The 22,654-nt window shown below is 45.7% G+C and overlaps 1 protein-coding gene across 2 annotated transcripts in view; it reads right to left on the bottom strand.

The window, feature by feature from the left end:
• Positions 1-22,654, bottom strand: part of ADGRD1 (adhesion G protein-coupled receptor D1) — a 180,197-nt gene that overhangs the window by 149,767 nt on the left and 7,776 nt on the right. The window contains exons 3-6 of one of the 2 annotated variants that reach the window (XM_055237915.2): positions 17,386-17,469; positions 14,951-15,046; positions 12,281-12,403; positions 2,191-2,370 (exon numbers count right to left, since the gene is read on the bottom strand). In XM_055237915.2, coding sequence (XP_055093890.1) covers positions 2,191-2,370; positions 12,281-12,403; positions 14,951-15,046; positions 17,386-17,469 — 483 coding nt within the window. The remainder of the gene's footprint in view (positions 1-2,190; positions 2,371-12,280; positions 12,404-14,950; positions 15,047-17,385; positions 17,470-22,654) is intronic. The other variant, XM_055237917.2, reaches the window with a different exon arrangement.

The following is a 22,654-nucleotide window of genomic DNA, read 5'->3' as shown; positions in this document are numbered from 1 at the left end:
CTTTTTATTTCCAAGAGAAATTAGAAAATCTTAATTTTAAAATGAAATCACAACTAATGATCGTAAATCATTCCAAATATTGTTCTTACAGACATGGTCTACGCAATCACAATCTAGGACCACAAAACCCATCTGAGGACCCAACTCAGCCCACAGGCCATTGGCATCAGCCTCTGCTCTAAGCGAGGGTGTATAATGTTAACCAACATGGGAATGAGTTGGTAGAGGGAAGACCAACCTCCCTGCTCATTCAGGAACCTCCATCAACCAGCTTTTGTGTTACTCTTGTCTCTGGCACAAGAACCACACTCATCAACAAGAATGTTCATCAGACTTTGACTGTCAGTTCCCCCACAAAGGGTCCCTTTGTTCTGCCAGCGTGTGTGGTAAGCTGTCCTCCTGAGCTTGCTGCTGGGAGGAACAGGGCAGCCCTTTTAAAGGACACACATCACCTCCAGCCAGCTATGCATCTTAGGTCACCCGGAATGACATCAGGGCTTCTTGCCCAAGACTGTGCAACTTTCTGATAATTTTGAGTCTGGAGCACGCTTGGACCCTAGGCTGGTCCAAAGTATTATTGCCCCTGAGTTTGAAAGCAAGAATAACAAATGCCTTCAATGCACACAAGAGAGCATATTGCCACCCAGAAGTGTTTCTAATTGTCGCCCTTTCCCTGGGTGGAAAAGCAGCCAGAGTTGAGCATACTTTACCTTTGTTCAAGGTCAAAGAACCTAATGGGTGCCTGAAACCATGTTCCACCAGCCCCAAGGAGCACAGAGATAAGCTGCTTACAATCGGACTCTGATAGCAAGTGGAACAGGAAGGTCACGGACAAGGTTCAGATGGTTCTGTGTCAGGGTAGGGAGGCAGAGATTATTTCTGACCTTAGGGATCACAGAGGGCAAATTTGAAGTAGATGTTTGCTGAACTGCCCCACTTTACAGAGGTGGAGGCACAAGCTGGTCCGAGCACACCAAGCATCCACAGAAGAAGGCAAACACCTTCTGGGCCCACTGTGCCATCATTCCATGCTTTATGCGTAGCAGCCCACTTAGTTCTCACAGTCACCCTATGATGTAATACTGCTATTACTGTCATATTATGAATGAGGAAACTGAGGCATAGGGCAGTTAGGGAAGGTGCCCAGGTTCACACAACTACCAACATCCAGAGGCGGGATTTGATCCAGCCTGTTTGGCTCCAGAGTTCACACTTTTTAATAACTGGGCCATGCAGCCTCCCTTAAGAACGAGCCAGAAAATGGATTTCCCTTCAATACATCGAAGATGTTTCTTATCAGAGGAGACCATCCTAGGCGTTTGTGCTTCCCCCTCCACCTCTACCCTTCCCTTGTTGGGCTCCAGTCCTAACTAGGCCCCCACTCCATGCCACCCTGAGTCCTTCTGCGTCCCCAGCCACCTGTTCCCCTTCTCCAGCTTCCACTTCAGACCTTCGTCAGCCTCTGCGGCCTCCCACCCCACGTCCATGTCTCAACACCCACCTGCAAACTCAGCCAATGTGCAGGGACCCCCGTCCTCTTCCCACACATCCAGGGCCCCTCCCTCCTCCAAGACCACGCGCAGCCCAGCGCTTCACGCCCTCTCCCCCAGCCCTTCCTCTGCTCCCCGATTCTTCAGCCTCTTTCTCCAAAAGCTTCTTCTCGTCATGCTTTAAACAATTTCAAGTCTATACCACTAAGAAGAAGGAAGAAGACGAGGGGGAGGAAGAGAAAGAGGAAGAGACAAAGAATATGAGAGAAAAAGGAGGAGGATGAGGAGGAAGAGGGAAAATGAGAAGGAAAAGAAGGAGAAATGTAACCACTGCTTGCACTTTGCACACCATGTCCTCAGCTTAATTTCCTGGAAACCGTGAGGTAAGTACTGTTAATATCATCTGCACATCACAGGTGTGATCACTGAGGTCAGTGTGGCCGGGTAACCTACAGCAGTCACACAGCGCACGGGCAGATGGAGCCCAGGCTCTGCATCACCCAAAGGCGGCTTACCAAGGGCACATCCTTGCCTCTCCCCATGCACATCCCCAGCAACCCTTAAAGGAAAGGAGCTCGAGTGCCAGGAGGCAGCGGCATCCCTGGGCCCCTTGGGCTGCACTGGGCTCCTCAGCGTCCCGTTCTCAGAGAGGACTCCACTCCTCCAGGCACAGCCCCCCGGGGCCGACGCTGTCACTCACCTGGGGGGCTGAAGGAGGCCTCCCATGTCATGGAATTGTCCCGCGTGTACAGCTCCACAGAGCCTCTGCCGCCACTGGAGCAGACTTTGAACCCATTGGAGATGACCTGTCCCCCATATGCAGAAGGGATTGGTCTAGATTGTTCTCCTTGTGTCTTCCAGAAAAAAGAAAATGTGACCCCTGAGGAGAGGAAAGTCACAAGATCAGTTATTCACGGAGAGCAGGGGACTTGACTTCTCACAAGCACATGGTTCTCTTTGCTTTTTATTTTTCATTCGAAAAGCGTTTTGTCCCCATTCTAAAGGCAGTGTACGTTCAGTTCAGAAAATCCAGACAGTAATATTTGCTCATGTTTATTAAGGGATCACACAGTGCCAGGCACTTTTCTAGGAGCTTGAAATGAATTCTCGCCTTTTAAAAAGTACAAAAATCCTGCTTCATCCCCATTATACCGATGAAGGAACTGAGGCTAGTTCACTCCAGGTCACCAGTGACTGCTGAAGATGGCTGCAGCCCCAGGCGGTTCCCCGCCCCCACTCCCCGGGAGCATGCAAATGTGAAGACCTACACCCTCCAGGTTTCTCTCCTATTCCTCCAGAAATGCCGTTAGGGTGGCTCCTTCCTAAGCCTCTTCTATAAATAGATTTCACGAAGACATGAACCATCTCAGGCACACTGGTTTATAAACAACATTTCTATAAAATTTGCCCGGCCGTGAACTTCCTCCAATGTCCATAAATGCACTTTCACGTTGTCATTTTTATGTCTGCACAGCAGCGCATTCTAAACAAGTACCACAGTCTTTTTTTTTTTTAAAACAACAATCCCCTGTTGCTGGATCTTAAGGTTTTCTTCCACTTTTTGAAGAAATTTTCAAACAGAACTTGAAGCAATTTTTTTTGCATATCTCAGATTATATGCCTTTAGGATACATTCCCAAGAGGGGATTTCTTGCCAAAGGGAAGCACGCTTTTAAGGTTGTTGATATCTTCAATTGTTCATTTCCCACAGTTGGCTACAGAGAGGCCAGCAGGTGAAACCTTTTTCAAGACCCCAGTCTGCACATTAGTGGTAAGTCCTGACCCCAGGCCCACGCTGCGGGGGAGGAGGGATTGCACCTGGACTAAATGGTCTGAGCGACGCACGTTAGCATGAATGAGCTGGCTCATTAGTTCATTTTGCCTCCGCCACCAGAAGCAGATAGGACATCCCTCAAATGTGTTGTGGCAGTATATTACAGTATATTACGACAATTAGATATTGTACCTTTGTGGGTGCAAAGTCCTACTGTGATCAATGTAAACATGGAAAACAGTGTAATTTTTATGATCTTGATGTGGGATTTCTCCATCTTTCTACCATAAGAGGAACTGCAGGCCGGGCGCGTGGCTCACGCCTGTCATCCCAGCACTTTGGGAGGCCGAGGCAAGTGGATCACGAGGTCAGGAGATTGAGACCATTCTGACTAACATGGTGAAACCCCGTCTCTACTAAAAATACAAAAAATTAGCCAGGCGTGGTGGCGGGCGCCTGTAGCTACTCGGGAGGCTGAGGCAGGAGAATGGCGTGAACTCGGGAGGCGGAGCTTGCAGTGAGCCGAGATTGTGCCACTGCACTCCAGCCTGGGTGACAGAGCGAGACTCTGTCTCAAAAAAAAAAAAAAAAGAGGAACTGCAAAAGCCTAGCTCCTGAGCATGGCCCCCACCTACCCTGACCGCTGTTCTGCACTCACACCCACTGGTCTGGGGGCCAGGCTCTCTGCTGAAGGGGCAGTCGGGGCAGGGCCTGGCTGGAGGCTCCGTGGAGCTTGGGCGTCTCTGGCGTTGCATTTTGGAGCTCTGGTTGTCTCTATTCCTCTTCTCTGCCTCCAGTAGTATCTGCCCACCTGGCCTTTCTTTGTGTATAAACTCGTGTGTGTGTGTGTGTGTGTGTGTGACACTAGCTGCCTGTCAATACATCCAGCTGCCTCACCCCCACCAAGCCTGGCCCGGGCACATGGGTAAGAGGGTTCAGTGGTGCTGAGAGAGAACACGTGCCCAGAACTGGTTCAAAGAGGCCCATGATGGGACGGTGGGCACAGGGGACAGGCAGAAGGATATCTGTCCTGGGCTTTATTTCTATAAATAGTGTCAAATTTAGACCTTAGGCCTTACCTTCACATGAGGTTATGGACACAGTCTTAGAGAGTCACTGACTTCAAAGAAGACATTTGTCATTTGTGTATAAGGTGGTGTCTCATTGCCCACCGTCCTTTCTGTGATGCCTTATGAATTAACGTATCTGTTAGAAGTCTTTCAAATGTCTTGTGACAATATATCAAGACAACTATACCTTTGTGAGTTCAAAGCCCTCCCAGGATTCATGAACAACACAGCATACATTTCATAACCCTGGTATGGAATTTCTCCATTTTATTTTTTAAGAGAAGAACCACCTCAAAAAAATTGGAAGGGGCCTGGACCTTTCTGGACCTCTGAGAGGCTACAATGTACAACTCCAAGCCCTGCGGTGTCTGTCCTTAGGGCTCCTGGGAAAGAAAAAAGCCCTCACAAATGCCCAGTAACGTGGGTCACCGCAGAAGGGTGCGACTGTGGGGGCTGCACAGAGGCCTGGGGCAGCTGACGCTGGTGTCCCCAGACCTGGCGGGCGCCACCCACACCCGCCTCATGAACCGGCTTCCTGCAACACCTGCCTTGTGCTCTGAGGGGCACAGAAGCCAGGACAAACCCCCAAGCCTCCCGCCACTTCCCTCCACACTCAGAAACGACCCGTTTCACAAGGAAGTCAGCACAGTGCATTGTGAAATTTTTGTTATGAAACAAATTCCCAGTAGGATTCATGGAAGTTAATTTTTTCCAAAAACTTTGCTGCATTTTAAAATTCCTTTCACTCAATGCAAAATGAGCCTGTCTTGGCCAAATGTCTTTCTGTTCAGGAAGAAAAAGAAAAATAAAAAAATTCCATGTGGTGTTAGGTAAGAGTAGATTGAAGGCCATCCATGGTGCCGGTAACAAAGATTTTCGTTTAGTTATAACTCAACCCACAAAGCAATGACTTCTACCTCAGCAACAGCTTATATTTAAGTATCAATTCACGTCTTCATAGAGTCATAACAAATTCACAATGTGCCTTCCATATTAGCCTTTTAAGGAACTTTGCCTCATGGAGTTGGGCCATCAAGACAACAAGGAAAAATCTGAAGGAAAGAGAAACAAGTACAATATTGACAAACTAATCTGATAATTTTTTCTTGTTATAAGCACTGAATCCTAAAACATCCAAAAAATAAAATGAGGAAAGATCTTTTTTGACAAGATAAAAAAAGGAAAAATAAAAATCTAGGAGTCATAAGAAAAGACTAATAAATTTGTGTGCATAAATATAATATTCTGCAAGGCAAAAGAAATTACCATAACAAACTCAAAGACAGACAACCATCAAGGGAAAGAATATTTGTCATAGATTTACTAGATGAGAAGTTAATTCCCTTCATATGTAAAGACCACTGCATAAAACAAAGGATGATTTCTAGCAGGTGAGGAGAACTTATATGGGCTGAGGCTAAATCCTCCCAACAACCTGTGAATTAGGGGTCATTACTGTCCCCATTTCATAGGGGAGAAAACTGAAGCACAGAGAGGTGAGGTAACTTGCCCAAGGCCACACAGCTGGTCTGGGACGAGTCAGGATTTGAACCCAAGCAGCCTGGATCTGGAGTCTGCGTTTGTAACCACTGTGCTGTGGCTCCTGCCCTTCCCTTGGAGATCATGCATGGAGCTGCCCTTCCCAGGCCCACAGACTCAGCAGGGTGCAAGAGCATAATCAACACATGCCAAAGAAGCAGGGGGCCAGGAGGGCACGAGGTTCTACAGGCGTGTGGGCCCGCCTGGCGTCCGTACCCCCACCCCAGTCACTGCAGACCACGCACCTGAAGGCTGACTCGGGCTGGGCGGATCAGAATCACCAGGACTGACTCATGCACGGGCAGGTCACCTGACAAAACCAGACCTTGGAGCTTCTGAGCAGATGCTGCTCCCACACCAGGAAAGCAGCCTTGAGAACAGAGCCGGAGCGAGGCAGGGACAGGGTCTGATGGCCGTCCTGGCACCCGGACCAGCCTGTGGCCCACCCCGTTTCCCAAAGAGCCACGAGGATGCGCGTCCCACACGTTTTCACGCAAGACTCAGAGCCCGTTCCCCGGCTGCCTCATGGGCCCTGTGCCTGGTGTGGCCAGGAGGAGACACTCGTTTGTATATCGAGCCTTTAAAATTCTCACTCCACACCCCCACCCCAAAGCCCCACTCTAATCGCTTCCTGAAGTGCCTGGGGCTGTAGGACACTCACTTTCCCCACGGGAATAAGAAATTCTTCCCTTTCCCCTTTCCCTGCTCCTCTAACAAAGCCACACGCAGGCCATCCTGGGGAATGGCCACTGCCTTCAGCCACAGCAAGGGACAGCAGAGAGTCCTGCAGGCTGAGGACAACTGGAAAATGCTGGCCCTGCCTTAAGGGGCGGTCACTCCTTACCCCGACCAGCTGCTGCCTGTGGGGTGCAGGGGAGCAGTTCTCATATTTTAAGAGAAGTCAGAAGTGTAGATTTTTAAATGAAATTTTCCCATATATAAAGGTTGAATTTTTTTGAGACAGTGTCTTGCCCTGTGGTCCAGGCTGGAGTGCAGTGGTGCAATCATGGCTCACTGCAGGCTTGACCTCCTGGGCCCAAGTGATCCTCCCACCTCAGCCTCCTGAATAGCTAGGATGACAGGTACACACCACCTCGCCCTGCTAAATGTTTTTTTTTTTTTTTTCGTAGAGATGGAGTCTTCCTATGGTGCCCAGGCTGGTCTGAAACTCCTGGGTTCAAATAATCCTCCTGCCTCGGCCTCCTAAAGTGTTGGGATTACAGGTGTGAGCCACTGTGTCCTGCCAGAATCGAATGTTAGTTTTAAAAGAAAAACACTGAAAGCACGGGAAGAAATTCCATTACTGGAAACTTCGTGGGCTAGGGTATGTGGATCCAGCCCCCTGGCTGGAGACAATCTAGAAAGTCTCACTATAAAAACAGAAGATCAACACGGCGCCCACCAAACCAAGCACGTATAGTCAGCTGCAGATTCCGGGATGTGGTATCACATGAGTTGCGAGAATCACCTGGAGAGACTGGCTAAAAATGCAGATTCCCAGGCCTTGTCCACTGAGACTTGGAATCAGCACGTCCTGGCTGGGGCCTGGGAACCTGCAGTTGCTGCCATCCAGGGCCTATGAGCTGTACTTGGAGATGCACTGTACCACAGCATCGTGCAGCTCAGGCTCATCTTGCATCCTCTCTGGGCCTCGGTTTCCCCATCTGTTCAAGGAGTGTGCTGAATGAATGCTTCTCTGAGGATCGTCTGCTCCACAGGCCTCCAAGCCCCCTGACCCCAGATCACCTGAGTAAGAGAGTAGCTAGATCCCTGCCAGGCCCGTGTCCCCCAGGCCCCTCTGGAAATTTCTATCCTAAAACTCCACCTGCAAGTATTTTAGCATATTGTTGACAGCTTTTTAAATTTAGGAAACAAATGCACAGGGGGAAAAAGTCAACTCAAAGCTGAGAAGAGGGAAATGGCCGTGCAGAGATGCTCCAGCTGCTGCCTCGGGACCTCAGCAGCCTCCCTGGGGTTTATAAGCAGAAGAAGTTCTTAATGCATGTGAGGAAAAAGCGAAGGAAACATTCACAGAGGGAGGAAGGCGAAGCTGAGGGTCTCATCAGGGAGGCTGCCTTTCCCAGGAGCTGCTAAAGCCATTCACAGTAGAGCTGGAACTAGAAGCAACGGGCGGAAGTTACTCGAGACAGAATCTAGCCCAATATGAGAAATAACACACTAAAAGTCGAGGAGTCCGACAATGGAATGGGCTTCTTTTTCTGCCATTGTCCGTGTTTTTACCTGTTATATCAAATAACATTAACTCAACTGACATAGCAATAAATCAGAGGTAGAAATGAGAGTAAGCAAGGAAGAATTACCTAATAATCTGCACCTTGATGCTGGAAATGACCTTTTTTGGATTTTATGCAATCAGTTCCCTTTCATTTACTTTATTATGGTCAGAAACTTCACATGAGATCTACCTCCCAGCAACATGCTTGAGTGTCCAGTCAGTATTGACTACAGGTTCAATGTTGGGGAAATGACTTCTCTAGGAGTCGTGAATGGCCCTTGTTCAGTATTCAAGTGAAGGTGCAGCAAACCCTGGATGGAGATGCATTCAACGTGCAGTATCTATGGTGTGCCAGGCACTGAGAACTCATCACTGGCCAAGACAGACTCAGTCCTCGTCCTCACTGAGCTGAAGACCAAGCAAGGGAGACGGAAGTGACAGGCCATCATCGGTGGTGCAAGTTCTAGGAAGAAATGTAGGGGGAGCGATAAGGGCATGAGACAGAGGACCTCGCCTGGACTGGAGCTCATCCCTGTAAAGGTTACACCTGAGCTGAGCTTTCAGGGTCTCCAGGTAGGTGAAAGAAGGTGCTAGAACATTCTAGCAAGTGCCCCTTCCTATTTTCAGCTTCCCCACCTGTGTGCTCACTGGTCAGGCGAGTTGAGAGAGAGAATCCTGAGTATTGAGGGAACAGACTGTGTTTTCCAAGCTTAACATTCAAGAATGGCCAGGGATCCAAACAGCCTTTTTCTCTCCAATGTCCTCCAAAGCTTGCCCCATTAGCAGCAGGTGACCTTAAGAACATGTCCCCAGAAGGCACCATCTGCCGAAAGACAGGACCCACAGTAGCTCCTAGAATGAAGGCAGGCACCCAAGCAGCAGAGAGGCTCTGGAAGAAGCAGGGGTGGAGGGAGGGCCCAGAGCGGGGGTCTGGAGCGGGGCTGCAGCAGGGACCTCTGCCTTCTATGGGCACCCTCGGGGGATAGCCACGTTTCTCAGCATCAACCCTGTCTCCTGAAACATTATTTGTTAAAAAATCAGCTGAAAATATGAACAGAGACCACATCAGGATTTGGAAATCAGAAGTATAAAAGCAGTGGGCCTGTTAGGCAGGGGCCGGAGAGCACTTCTCTATTTAAATGTTGTTTTTTGTTATAAGAATAACACGTTATAAGTTTGTGCCCACACCAATAAGTGTGGAGGAGGACTCACTCAACACATCTGAAAAGGCTAATTCAATGCTTCCCACGTTCTAATCATTCACAATTTTTATCAGATCTGAATAACACCTGAATTAGGATTCTTAGGGAATATTTTCCTTTACATCTACCCATTTTTAAAGCTCAATGCTCACTGAAATCTCCTCTTAAATAATACATATGAAAACTCATTTCTGATGCGCCCATTATATTAAAATGAAAACATAACCATTGGTTTTTGTTTTCGTTGCTCCAAGCGCCCCCTGAGAATGCCTCCTCTGCCTCCTGCTACAGGGACTTTAATTTGGAAAATGCTGGGCGGGTCTTCCCTGTTCACGGCTTGTTTTCCCGCACACAGAAGTACAAGCTCATCGGGGCCCCAGGAGAATCCGCCTGAGCCAAAGATACAGCAGAGGAAAGTGGGAAGGGCATGCCATGGCCCTCGCACAGGCTCACGGTCCAGTCACCTTGTGAAGCTGAACTCAAGACCCAGGGGGGCCCAGTGCGAAATGCCCCACCTACCCTCTGCATCTGCATCAGGCCTCACGAGAGCAGCCCTCACCAAGCCAGCATTGATTGAAGGTTCCCTGACTTGGTTTCCTTTCTTTTCTTTTTCTTTAAGTGAGAGACAAGATCTCACTGTGTTGCCCAGGCTTGGTCTCAAACTCCTGGGCTCACGCAATCATCCTGCCTCTGCCTCCCAAAGCACTGGGATTACAGGTGTGAGCCACCGCACCCCCGGCTTTGTTTTATGTCTGGCCATGCTGTAAAGAAAGTGGCCACGTGAACAATATCTTAAAAGTTCTGCTTAACCGCGACACAAAAGAAATGGTCAGCAGTAGGACATGAAGCCTGAGTTCATGGCTCTTTCTTCCACCCAGGTTCTTGTGTGTCTCATGTTGGGGGCATGAAATGACTGAATACATGTCTGGGATTAGACCAAGGAGTGGTGCAGAGTCGGGGCCCAACAAGGGTATGTGGCTATTATGATCAGTTCAACCACAACGGCCCCTCTGTCAGAAGTCACCCTCCAGGCAGGCAAAGTGGTGTTCTTAGAAATGATACCCTAGTGAAGAAGGGCAAGTCTGGAATCATGGACACATGAGCGATAAACCCAAATGGCCTCCGACAGCTGGACCAACCACGTGCCAGGAATATGCTGTAATAGTTCGTCCAGTCTTCACAGCAACTCTATGGGAAGGTCCTTTTCTTCACTCACTTTACAGAAAAGGCTTTTCAAAGGGAAGCAGTGGTTGCCCAAGATCCCCACGAACAGGTCGGAACCGGAAGTGGAACCCACGCCTTCTGGCCCCAGAGTTCATGCTGCGGACCGGCTCTGTCCAACCTGAAGATTATTAAGAGGCGAGAAGTCTGGTGCGGGCTGAGGGGAACTAGAGACGGAAGTCCAGGGCCACCGCGACTTAGCTCCAGCCAGCCAGAGAAGTCAAGAGAGATTTCTCAAGAAAAACAGGAAATCTGTGGAAATTTCCTATTTTTCAATGTTGACAGCTAATTTTAAAATTTTAACCCAATGCCTGTCCAACCGAATACAGCCACAGGCCAGAATCAGCTCAAAGCCCTCTCATGTGTGACCCTGGTGTGCAGACAAAACTTGTCCAGTAGCTCTGATTTCCGGCTGGTCCCACCACAGTCTCCTTTCTTGGGTTCCTCATCTGTGATAGTCCCGGGCATGGGAACCCCTGGCACCTGCACCATCCTTGTCCTCAAATGAGATCGATTCCAGCATGGTTGCTGGAGCTTTCTGGATGCCTCTACTCCAAAGAGAAGCCGTTCCCTAGAAACCCAGAAAAAGCCACCACAGAGATGCCCCCGCCCTTCCCGAATCCAACGCAAGGAAGGAGCACATATTACTCTCCCGTCCTCCTCGCCCCTGCCACCGAGCCCACGCCGAGCCCATGGTTGTTTTTTACTTTGTAAAAATAAATAAGCCTGGGATGTTTATGGAGCTGTTTGAACTCAGGAACAGCTTAAACTATGAGTTTGTAAACCTGACCATGGTTTTGGGCCTCATAACCATTACTCCAAATTCTGGTTTCCACAAAGCCCAAGAAGTGTCCTCCCACATGTTTTTGCCTTGCTAAGCTGTTGTTTATTTTTACTGGAACATGGTCCATATTGTCCTACAATCATGTACAATGAAATCATCACGGAAGGCCATCTGATGTCCAAAATGCCTTAGAGCTTCATACGAGGCCTGCATTAAGCTTTTTCCTCCCTAGAAATCATACTTTTCATTTTGCCTGGGAGAAAGGAACTTGAAGGCTCCAAGCTGGTTTGGATGGCAGAGAACAATTTCCCAGAAAATTTGCAACGTGGTCCAGACGTGCATTGCCTGAAGCCTGGATACGAGACAGCAGGTTACACTTCACACGGTAAAAGCAAACCAAAGCAAGTCGATTCCCAGCTTTTCTTTTGCATCTCCGCTCTGTCCATGGCACGACTTTAGCCACAAGCCTGCGACTGCTTGCCAGGGCAGTTCGAGCCACTGCCCAGCCCCTCTCGATAAATGTAAAAGAACCAAAACCAGGCACGAGTGTTCGTGGGTATGCCCTGCCCGCTCACCGTCAACATCCCAGAGCCAGAAATCACACGCAGGCGCCATGCCATCAATTTCCTTCCCACAAATGCCACGGCCCTGTCCAATCCCCACCGTGACATCGCTGTGTCTGTTTTTTAGGAAGGTTTTTTTTTTCATCTTTTACAAGATTAAGTATTTTGATCTCACATCTCTGTAAGAGGATGTTATAACTTCCAGCCACCAGGACAAGTCTCTGCTTAGTAACCTCCTTGCCTGTATTCCTCCCTCCCCTGCCCTCCGATCCATCGCTGACATTCTCACGCATTCTGCAATTGATGAGAACCTCAGGTTCACATCTGCCAGTCACCAGAGGAGCAGGTGCTCCCTGATAATGAAATGCATGACAAAGATGCCACAGGGATCAGCCACTTACCTTCAGGGCCACACTGCTCTGGCTTGCTAATGCAGGAGCTGTTGTACCTGCCATAATAGAGAAGCGTGACTCCCTTTTCCTCTTTCAGGTAAATGCCTTTGTTGACCTTCCCTTCCACAATATCTAAGGAAGAAAAATAACAACATCATATGTTAATAACCTTCTGAGATTAAAAGTCTGAAGATGTGTGTCAGACCTACAAATAACTTATGTGTAAGTATGTGGTATTATTCAATTGTATATTTATAACATCATATATTATTCTATAATATTAATATTCATAGCGTCAGTAATATTTAATTATTAGTAATTGAATTGTAAATAATTTATGTGTGTCAGATAACATTTAATATTAAATGATATTAATATATTTGTATATAATATGCATGTATTATATACAAATGCATACAGACCTGTGCATATGGATTTCATATTGCATATCATATCATATGATGATGTGATAATTGTGATATTTGCCAACAGATGGGTTACCAAGCGTGGCATGGCGACAGCCTCCTGTCCTGGACTTTGACTGTGCCGACCTGCTTTTCGAGCCCTCCCTACTCCGGTCCTCAGGCTGAGCATTCCAAGTGGAACATTTCAGTGCAAGTGTGAACATGGAACTACAGCTGAACTCCTTCTCCTTTTGAGTTTTAATTGAAATCCCCTGAACCTGGACAGGTAGATTCGGGATTTTAGCGAACCCATTTTCAGGCGCCAGGAGTAAAACCCGGAGTAACATTTTGCATAGTCCCAGGAGAGCCTGCAGGTGACAAGCCCAGCTGGCCGCAAACCCCGAGGGGCACTGCCCCGTCCGATCATCTTGTTGTGTCCTGTTCCCATGGCCAGGGTATCTTATGGTGAGGGTGTGGGGTAAATGGTTTACAGAATATATAAGTGAAGACTATAAAAATCAGGAGTGAGTAGGATTTACTGTTAACTGGGGTCATAGTCGCTCAGAGATCTTTGCTACCACATGGGTCGGGGAGAATGTCTGAACCCCTGGCAGCCATCAGCCCAGCTGAAGACACACGGGAGAGCCATCAGGGTCTGTGGACCTGACCCCAACCCCAGCTCAGGCTTTCCAGCCACATTGTCACATGAATAACCAGCTCTAGGGACCTCAGAGTCTTTCCTTACTGCTTTTAAACTCATTTTTTAATTTTATCCCATTTTTGCTGAAGGAGACCTATATATTGCAAGGTTAAATGGATCACTAGTGGTTGCGTGATTGAGCTAGGCTGTATAAACCCCTAAGTCAGACTGCTTGACTGGAAACATTAGTTTTGGAAGCCAATCACCTTACAGGTGAAAGAGCAGTCAGTTTCTGTGTTAGAAAGGATCACAGGGTAAGATGGACAGGGTCAGAGCTGGCTTCTACACTGATCTAATAAATGCCTCAGTTTCTGTGTTGAAAAGGATCACAGGGTAAGATCGACAGGGTCAGAACTGGCTTCTACGCTGATCGAATAAATGCCTCAGTTTCTGTGTTGAAAAGGATCACAGGGTAAGATCGACAGGGTCAGAACTGGCTTCTATGCTGATCTAATAAATGCCTCAGTTGCTACTACCCCTTTTGCTTTGAGCTTCATGTTGAGCCATGTAGGCTCTGGAGGTTATCAAATAAGACAATAATTTAACCATGATTCTTGTGGGTATATGTTTCACAAACAGCTTCTAACGATTTTTTTAAAGTCCAGCTACAGACGAAATGCTGATTTTAATGTTTATAAGAAATCAAATGTTTGATGAGGTATTTTTAAATTAACTTTAATTTCCCATTAAAATGGCATGTTTTTCCTCCCCCAAAGAAGACAATTCATTTAAAAATCCAAACAATCTCTATGTTTAGAAAAGGCCTCATCTTGGGTCTGTTTTGTTCTGAAAACAAGCAGCTGGCTTAGCAGATCCTGGGAACTTGAAAGAATATATATACCTTCTAGTGCAGTGGTCCCCAGCATTTTTGGCACCAGGGACTGGTTTCATGGAAGATGATTTTTCCATGGATGGGCTGGAGAGGTTGGTTTTGGGATGATTCAAGTGCATTACATTTATTGTGCACTTTATTTCTATTATTATTATAATATGTAATGAAATAATTATATAACTCACCGTCATGTAGAATCAGGGGGAGCCCTGAGCTTATTTTCCTGCAAGTAGATGGTCCCCTCTGGGGGTGATGGGAGACAGTGACAGATCATTGGGCATTAGATTCTCATAAGGAGTGTGCAACCTAGATCCCTCACATGTGCGGTTCACAGTAGGGTTTGTGCTCCCAAGAGAATCTAATGCTGCTGCTGATCTGACAGGAGGTGGCACTCGGGTGGTCATGCGAGTGATAGGGAGCAGCTGTAAATACAGATGAAGCTTCACTCACTCACCCACCACTCACCTCCTGCTGTGCAGCCCAGTTCCTAACAGGCTACGGATTGCTGCCAGTCTGTGGCCCAGGGACTGGGGACCCCTGTTCTAATGTATTGCAATCTTCCTTTAGACTTAACCCTAGTGGTTATTTTTTTAACACCTTGGATCTGCTCTCTTGACTGGGACATTTGCTCACTTGCTAGCCAAGACATAGTGAATTCAGATACTACCAAACAGAATTGGCCTTAGAATTCATCGTAGATCCAAACTTGACAGAACGAAGAACAAAAGTACATAAATGCTCACCTACGGTTGCAGAGAGATTTGAGTAGGCAGAGTCATTGGAATACACAAAGGTAGCATTACGGGAAGGAAGCACAGTGAGCTTGTGGGTTCGGGATGCTGGGTGAAACAACAAAAAGAAAAAGCACAGCAAGTGAGTGAGACAAAAGACAAATGGCACCAACATATCTCTCAACCTGCAGCAGGCACCAGGAGGGGCTCTTTCATCCAAGAGCACCCTGGACTTTCTCTTTGGACCTCACGTCCCCCAGCCTCCACCACCCTTGTTTACTTTGGTCAGCAGCTTGGCCACTCCAATGGCCCCACTCAGTTCCCACGCCAGGGCGTGATGGCTGCTGAATTTGGCTGCAAGCGATAGTTCTAATTTCCTGGCTCCAACACCTATGCGGATACTTAGTTGAGAGATACGAAATTGAACTTGGCCACTTATAACACAGGCTCAACAAAAAGATGAATGGTTATGATGTCACAGGACTGATGAGACAGACACTCTGCATGAAAACGACTGTGTGAGATGATGACAAATGGACAAAACGACGGAGAGTTCGGCAACAAACGACAAAGCTGCACATCCTCAAAAGGCTTGCCAAAGCCATTCGCCTGTCCCCAGCAGCAAAATGTGCTCATGGGGTCTGTTCTTTTCTTTTCTCCCTTAAGAAGCCTGTAATCAAATTGAAATATGCCAGCATAGCATTACAACCTAGAGAAGGCATCCAGTAGGGAAGTGCAGAGAAACCTTCCACATTGCAGTGTTCCAGGACAAACAGGGATATATTAGTGCTTTACTGGAGGTCAATACATTCAGGGAACAAAATTCAGCCACAGTGTGTAACTGTATCTGTGTAATTCTATCACCTTAGGAGAAGAATTTTTCATAGGTAAAGGTTTCAGAGCACCAAGAGTTACTGATTTAAGCCACCACAATGAGTTCAGGTATAGGGGTGAGGAAAGAAAGACACTGATAGGTATTCAAGCTCTTGTTTGGAAAAACTCCTAGCATTTTCGTTGCTGGGTCCTGGAACAGTGAGCTGTTTCAAGAAGGCATTTCCACCTGATGAAATGACCCCATTTCCACGGCTTTAAAATAAAGGCCTTGAAAAAAGAAAACTAGATGCCAACAAAGGAACGTGGTTTGTTTGAACCCGAGCCAGTCGTGAAACAAACTTGCACAAGGGCTTTCTCAGCCCTGCCAGGCCGACCCTTTGGAAAAGACATCTGGCTCTAGGGTGGTTTCCAAATGTGGCCATATTGCTGCCCTACAGGCAGGCGGATGAGAGCGATGCTGGGCAGGGAGTGCGTGGCACCCACGCAGGTGCCCTTCACGGAGTGCGTGCTCCTCAACTGCGCCCCGCTCTGAGAACACCAGCAACAGAGGCAGCACTGATGGTTCTCAGTTTGCAAATTTCAAGGAAACATTTCAGAAGCTTCAGTGGTGATGTCCAGCAACATATTAAATCACAGGAGTGAGGAAAATGCCAGTGTGTCAATGTGGAAATCACAGTCACCGGCAATACATAGTTTTAAAACTAAAACGCCTCCCACGGAACCAGAACAGGGACGACCGAAGCACGTGCTAGGATTGCTGTACAGTAAACCCTCGCCGCCCATGTCAGCCATCTGACATGATCAAGAGCAATCAGTAAATAAAAATGGAAAACCATCGTAAGTCATACAAAACTTAGGGTTTTTAAAAAGTCCTTATTAGAAAGGAAAAAAAAATACCCAGGAAGATGTGAGGTTTCTCCTACCAGCAAATGTCTGAATTAACTCAAACAGAGACTATTTGGAATTGGGTCTCATTGGAAACGTCTTAGGCGATGCTTAATCTTTTCAAATGGAGCTGATGTGTGGAGAAGCTGATTGGTAGATGGGGATGCATTTGCTGAATGAAACAGGGGCCCTTCAAACATGTGAGTTGGTCTTAGTTGGCATGACCTTTGACATCTGCTTCAAATAGGCCCCTGCTGTGGCCAGCGTGCAGATGACGCCAGTCCATTCAACCTAGAAAACAGACTCCTGACTTGCACATCGAGGCATCCTCAGGCCAGCTTCTGTTTCAAGATTGTTGGGGAAAATGCACATTTTAATCATATTTTGAATCAGAAATTCTCCCATTCAATATATAATAGCTCTCTCTATAGCAATTCTAGTAAAATACTTTGTGGCCTGGCACAGTGGCTCACGCCTGTAATTCCAGCACTTTGGGAGGCCAAGGCCGGAGGATTGCTGAGGCCAGGAGCTTGAGACCAGCCTGGCAACATAGCGAGACCCCATCTCTACAAAAAAAAAAAAGCTTTGAAATAACTATTATGGGAAGTTACACAAGTATTTGTTCATCTCTATCACCCTGGCTTCAAAGCAGATTCTGTCCACATCTGCTCCCCTGATGGCCCTGGGATTCCCGGGCCCACAGCCACTCTCAGCACCCTTGTCTCTACCTCCAGTTGTATCCTGAAGTTCATGGATCCCATCCACATTCTCCAGCGGCCAGTAATGGGAAGCAGACGCCAACACCTGAAATCCTTGGGGAAAAAAGAATAAAAGTTTTAAATCATCATTAGGGGGGAAAGAACTAAAGGGTAAGAACCGCTTAGCATACACATTATGGGGGAAGAGTAAAAGGATCACATGGCTATGGGAGATACTGAAAACTTATTTAATAAAATTCAACACACACTCTTGGTTAGAAAAGGAAACTCTTAAATTAGAAGTTGGTAAATAGTTCCTTAACTGGACAAAACAGGGTAAATAGGAATAGATGCCTCTTGTTGCACGAAAACAGAAGCCACTGCATTTACTGGTGACATACTAGAAGCTTGCCCATTCATGTCAGGAAAAGATAAGAATGTTCCATATCCCACTGTTATTACCATTGTTTTAGAGTTAATATCTAATGCAATCACACTATAGAAAAAAATAAGGGTAAAATCATTTTAAAAGAGGAGAAAACTAACATGAATGGTATGCCAGACACTGAGGTCCCTAACAAGCACTTCCTCATTTCATGCTCACAATAATCTGTAAGAGAATTGAATTCTTAGCCTATTTGTGAAGACAGGAAATGAAAGTCTTGCACAAAATCTCACTGCCAGCTCATTGTAGATGCAATACTCACAGAGTAAGTCTTTCTCAATTTAATCCTGGTCATTCCATTTTCCCTCTATGCTTCCTCCACACTAAGCATTACTCAGTTCAAAATTTCCTCATGATCCTTGTACTTTGAGTAAACATAACTTTATGCAGGTATGTTATTTGCTATTCTGCTCTTCTCATTGAATGCTATATGAATTATTTCTTTGTTTCTATCTAGCCCTCATAATTGAGTTTGGGTAACAGTCTCTTGAGTGGCTGCCCCATAACAGGTTTAACCATTCTTCTGCTAATGAACACTCAATAGCTTCCATCCTTATTCGTACAGGTGGCGCTCACATGAGTGGCTTTATGCATACAATTTTAGTCTTCTCTGGGATTAATCCTGTGGGATTCATTCCCAGAAGTGGAAATAATGGGTCCGATGACTAAACAATAATCAACTGCCCCAAGTGACTTCTAGATCATAGAAAAGGACAGACTAATACTCTTTATGTTAGTCCTTGTTTAAAAAAAAAGAAAACTTTTTAAAGAGGAGATAATAAGATCATTATTTTCAAATGATATATGCCTGATAACCAAAGTGGAAAACGATTACAAATAAGAAAAGAATTTCGTAAGTGAAACACTATTACAAACAATAAAAGAATTTAGCAAGGAGGCTTGTACAAATTTAATATACAAATGTCAATTGCTTTTCTGTATTCCAACAATAATGCTACAAAAAAAGAAAAAGAGTTCTCCTAAGTGCAGCCAACAAAAAGAAAATATTTATGAACACAAGAACAAGAATTGTACAAGATTTTCATGAAGAAAGCCAAAAATAATAATTCTGAGGGACGTGAAAGAACCCTTGAATGCATGAAGGATTCAACCTATTCTTGGAAAACCCTACTCAATGTCATAAACTATACTTTAATCTATGAGTATTAGGAAATTTGTTGTAAAAATGCTGAGAGAATTTTGTGGGGGAGATGTCTGATTTTGGAGTTTTTATAAAAAATAAGCAAGAAAATCTGGAGAAGAAACAGAAGAGGATAAAGAGAGGAGATTCACACTCAATAAGGCACAGCATAAAACTACAATAAAGATGGCTGATTGCTACACGCGGATAGACAGTTCAGCGGGAGAAAAATCCACAAAGATCCCTAAGTACATACAGAAATTTAGTTTGTGATAAAGGGGGTCTTTTATTTTTTATTTACTTATTTATTTTTTGAGATAGAATTTTGCTGTTGTCGCCCAGGCTGGAGTGCAATGGCGCGATCTCAGCTCACTGCAACCTCCACCTCCTGGGTTCAAGCGATTCTCCTGCCTCAGCCTCCCGAGTAGCTGGGATTACAGGCACCCACCACCATGCCCAGCTAATTTTTGTATTTTTAGTAAAGACGGGGTTTCACCATGTTGGCCAGGCTGGTCTCGAACTCCTGACCTCAGGTGATCCACCTGCCTCAGCCTCCCAAAATGCTGGGATTACAGGCGTGAGCCACCGCGCCTGGCCCCAAAGCTGGTCTTTTAAATTAGAGGAGAAATATTATTCAACAAAGACATTGGAAGCAGTTCACCACCTGGAAAAAATTAAGATCCCAACCTCACTCTTTATAACAGAACAATTTCCAGATAGATCAAAATTTACATGTAATAAAATAAAACAAAACACAAAAGCTTCTGCAGAAAACAGGCTATACATTTGACAACATACCTTTTTAAGATTTCTGTGCAGAAAAAAAAATCGACCAAAATCAAACCGAGGAGTGTTATTTATATAATACATATTACAGAAAAAGGTACTGATTTCTTTTTAGAGGTATTAAACGTATTATATTAGTAAAACTCCTACTATTAAAAAGAACCAACCGAATATTGAGGCAAAGGAGATAATCAAATAGTTAATGAAAAAGAAATAAAAATTATGTATAAATATATCAAATGATGCCCAACCTTGCTCATAAGTTTAAAAAGTATATTAAACAACAATGAGCCTATTAGAGTTCACCCATCAGACTGGCAAGCAAAAAGTTAGCTATACTAAGCTGGCAACTTCCACCACATTTCTGATGGGAGTTCAAATCAGTACACCCCTTCTGAAGGGTAATTTGGCAATATCTATCCCAATTTTAAGTGTACATTCCAGGCCGGGCGCGGTGGCTCACGCTTGTAATCCCAGCACTTTGGGAGGCCGAGGCGGGTGGATCACGAGGCAGGAGATCGAGACCACGGTGAAACCCCGTCACTACTAAAAATACAAAAAAATTAGCCGGGCGTGGTGGCGGGTGCCTGTAGTCCCAGCTACTCGCAGAGGCTGAGGCAGGAGAATGGCATGAACCCAGGAGGCGGAGCTTGCAGTGAGCCGAGATCGCGCCACTGCACTCCAGCCTGGGCGACACAGCGAGACTCCATCTCAAAAAAAAAAAAAAAAAAAAAAGTGTACATTCCTTTTGATCTAGTAATTCCACCCCTAGGAATTTATTCTAGAGATACACTCATATATATGATCAAAGACCTCTATGCAAGGCTTGCTTGTTGCAGAATTTTTTAATAGTATCAGAAACCTGAGAACAGCCTAAATGCTCATCTACAGAGCGCTGGCTAAATAAATATACCACATCTACACTCTGGACTGGAATACAGCTGGGACGAATACTAAGGTTCATAAATGCACTGAGATGGCATATTCTTTCACTGATATTGTCTAGTTTTTAAAAATTAAGGTGACAAAAATGTGTATACTATGAGCTATTTGTGTAAAATATAGTTGGTTCAGGGCAGGGGTGGAGAAGAGAAGAGGAGAGAGAAGAAGAGAGAGAGAGATGTCTGGAGAGATACCGCAGAAACCAGTACTGCTGTTTTGGGAGTGAAGAAATAAAAAAACTGAGTGCAGGTGTAAGAAGATTTACATTGCATTATCTTTCTGTTCTATTTGAATTTTTCTTTTTTTCTTTTTTTTTTTCTTTGAGATGGAGTCTCGCTCTGTTGCCCAGGCTGGAGTGCAGTGGCGCCATCTCGGTTCACTGCAAGCTCCGCTTCCTAGGGTCACTCCATTCTCCTGCCTCAGCCTCCCGAGTAGCTGGGACTACAGGCACCTGCCACCACGCCCGGCTAATTTTTTTGTATTTGTAGTAGAGACGTGGTTTCACCATGTTAGCCAGGATGATCACGATTTCCTGACCTCGTGATCCACCCACCTTGGCCTCCCAAAGTGCTGGGATTACAGGCGTGAGCCACTGCACCCGGCCTCTATTTGAATTTTTCAATCTGTATTCCTTTAGAAATATTTTAAGGCTTGCTTTCACAATTGAAGTGCCATAGGTAGTTATGAGCATACCATCATTTTCAGATAAGAACTGATGCACCCCATCTAATATCTGAATTTTTGTCCACAGGGTGCCAAACATCCACACGTGTCCCGTTCCTTGGTTCCACTTTTCAATTTGCATCTGTCCCTCCAGTTTCATGTACACAAGTTCAAAATGCAAGCCAAGAACAAAGTTAACTCTGTAATATGAGCTAAAGAGAAGTATCTAAACAATAACTTAAGTGTCTTGTTACTCTCTAAATAAAATAGCCCTATCTAAATAAAGTAGCATGTTAGAAAGTAATGCCTGACTTCAGTTGATTTCCAGTGGGGATAGTTCTGCTATTGTAATGCAATATGAAAAATCTGAAATGCAAAAATCAAAAATATTCATTTTCATTCCTACTGTGCTTTTTTTTTTCCCTAATATCTAGGATATTCATTTTGAAGAGGACAAAACCTCATTGACTTGTTATTCAAGTCATCTGGGAAAAAAAATTGTAAAAGGAAATAACATCTGTTATACAAAGAACAGATGTGTCTTCAGAATCTTCATCTTTATAAAATAAACCCTGTGGACGATAAAGCCCTTCCTATTCTTTCCATTTAAAAATGGCCACAATCAGTCCTGGCAGAAAGGCTGACAGAGTAAAGTGATGGTGTCTCGTTCACCCCAAAGCCAGCCAGGGTTCATAGGTGGCCAGTGATGAGAAGAGCGGGGTTGAGGCCAGAACACTGCCTTCTCTCCACACCACTGCACTTCAGACAAGTGTAAAACACCTCAGTTGCCACAGATGTTTTGCAACTAGCAACACTGACTGGAAACAAGCAATGAAGGGGCTGCAAGCCGTGACACCGGCAGGGGCCGGCGAGTCCTGAGAAGTGACTGGACAGAGTCCAGGGATGGCATCCAAGGTGGTTAACAAGCTGGAAGGCACGGGCCAGACTCATCAGAGCAGGTGCTGGAAACCATCAGCTGGTACCCCCGGAGTCATAGGGCAGGAGAGGCTGTGGCGACGCGGAAAACTGTGCCCTGTCTAAATTAAGCAGCGCCTCCTGATGCCGAAGCATTGCGGCTCTGCAGGAAGCTTTGCCCAGGATTGTCAGGTCTTCATTTTTTAAAGCAGAGTCAGAAATCCAGATTTTTTTAAAGCAAAATCTATCAAAATTTTAATGTTAGCCATTTTTTAAAAATAAAACATTGTGTGGTGCTGATGGGATGGGCTGAATTCAGCCCACAGGTTCCTTCTCCAACTCGAGGAGTAAAATAACTCATAGTCTTACAAGTTTCATCAGAGCAAGAAAGTCTCATTCTTTCGGGA

Source organism: Symphalangus syndactylus, chromosome 13, assembly GCF_028878055.3.
Source record: "Symphalangus syndactylus isolate Jambi chromosome 13, NHGRI_mSymSyn1-v2.1_pri, whole genome shotgun sequence".
Taxonomy (NCBI): domain Eukaryota; kingdom Metazoa; phylum Chordata; class Mammalia; order Primates; family Hylobatidae; genus Symphalangus; species Symphalangus syndactylus.
Note: the sequence above shows the minus strand (reverse complement) of the source record. Positions and strands in the feature narration are given on the sequence as shown.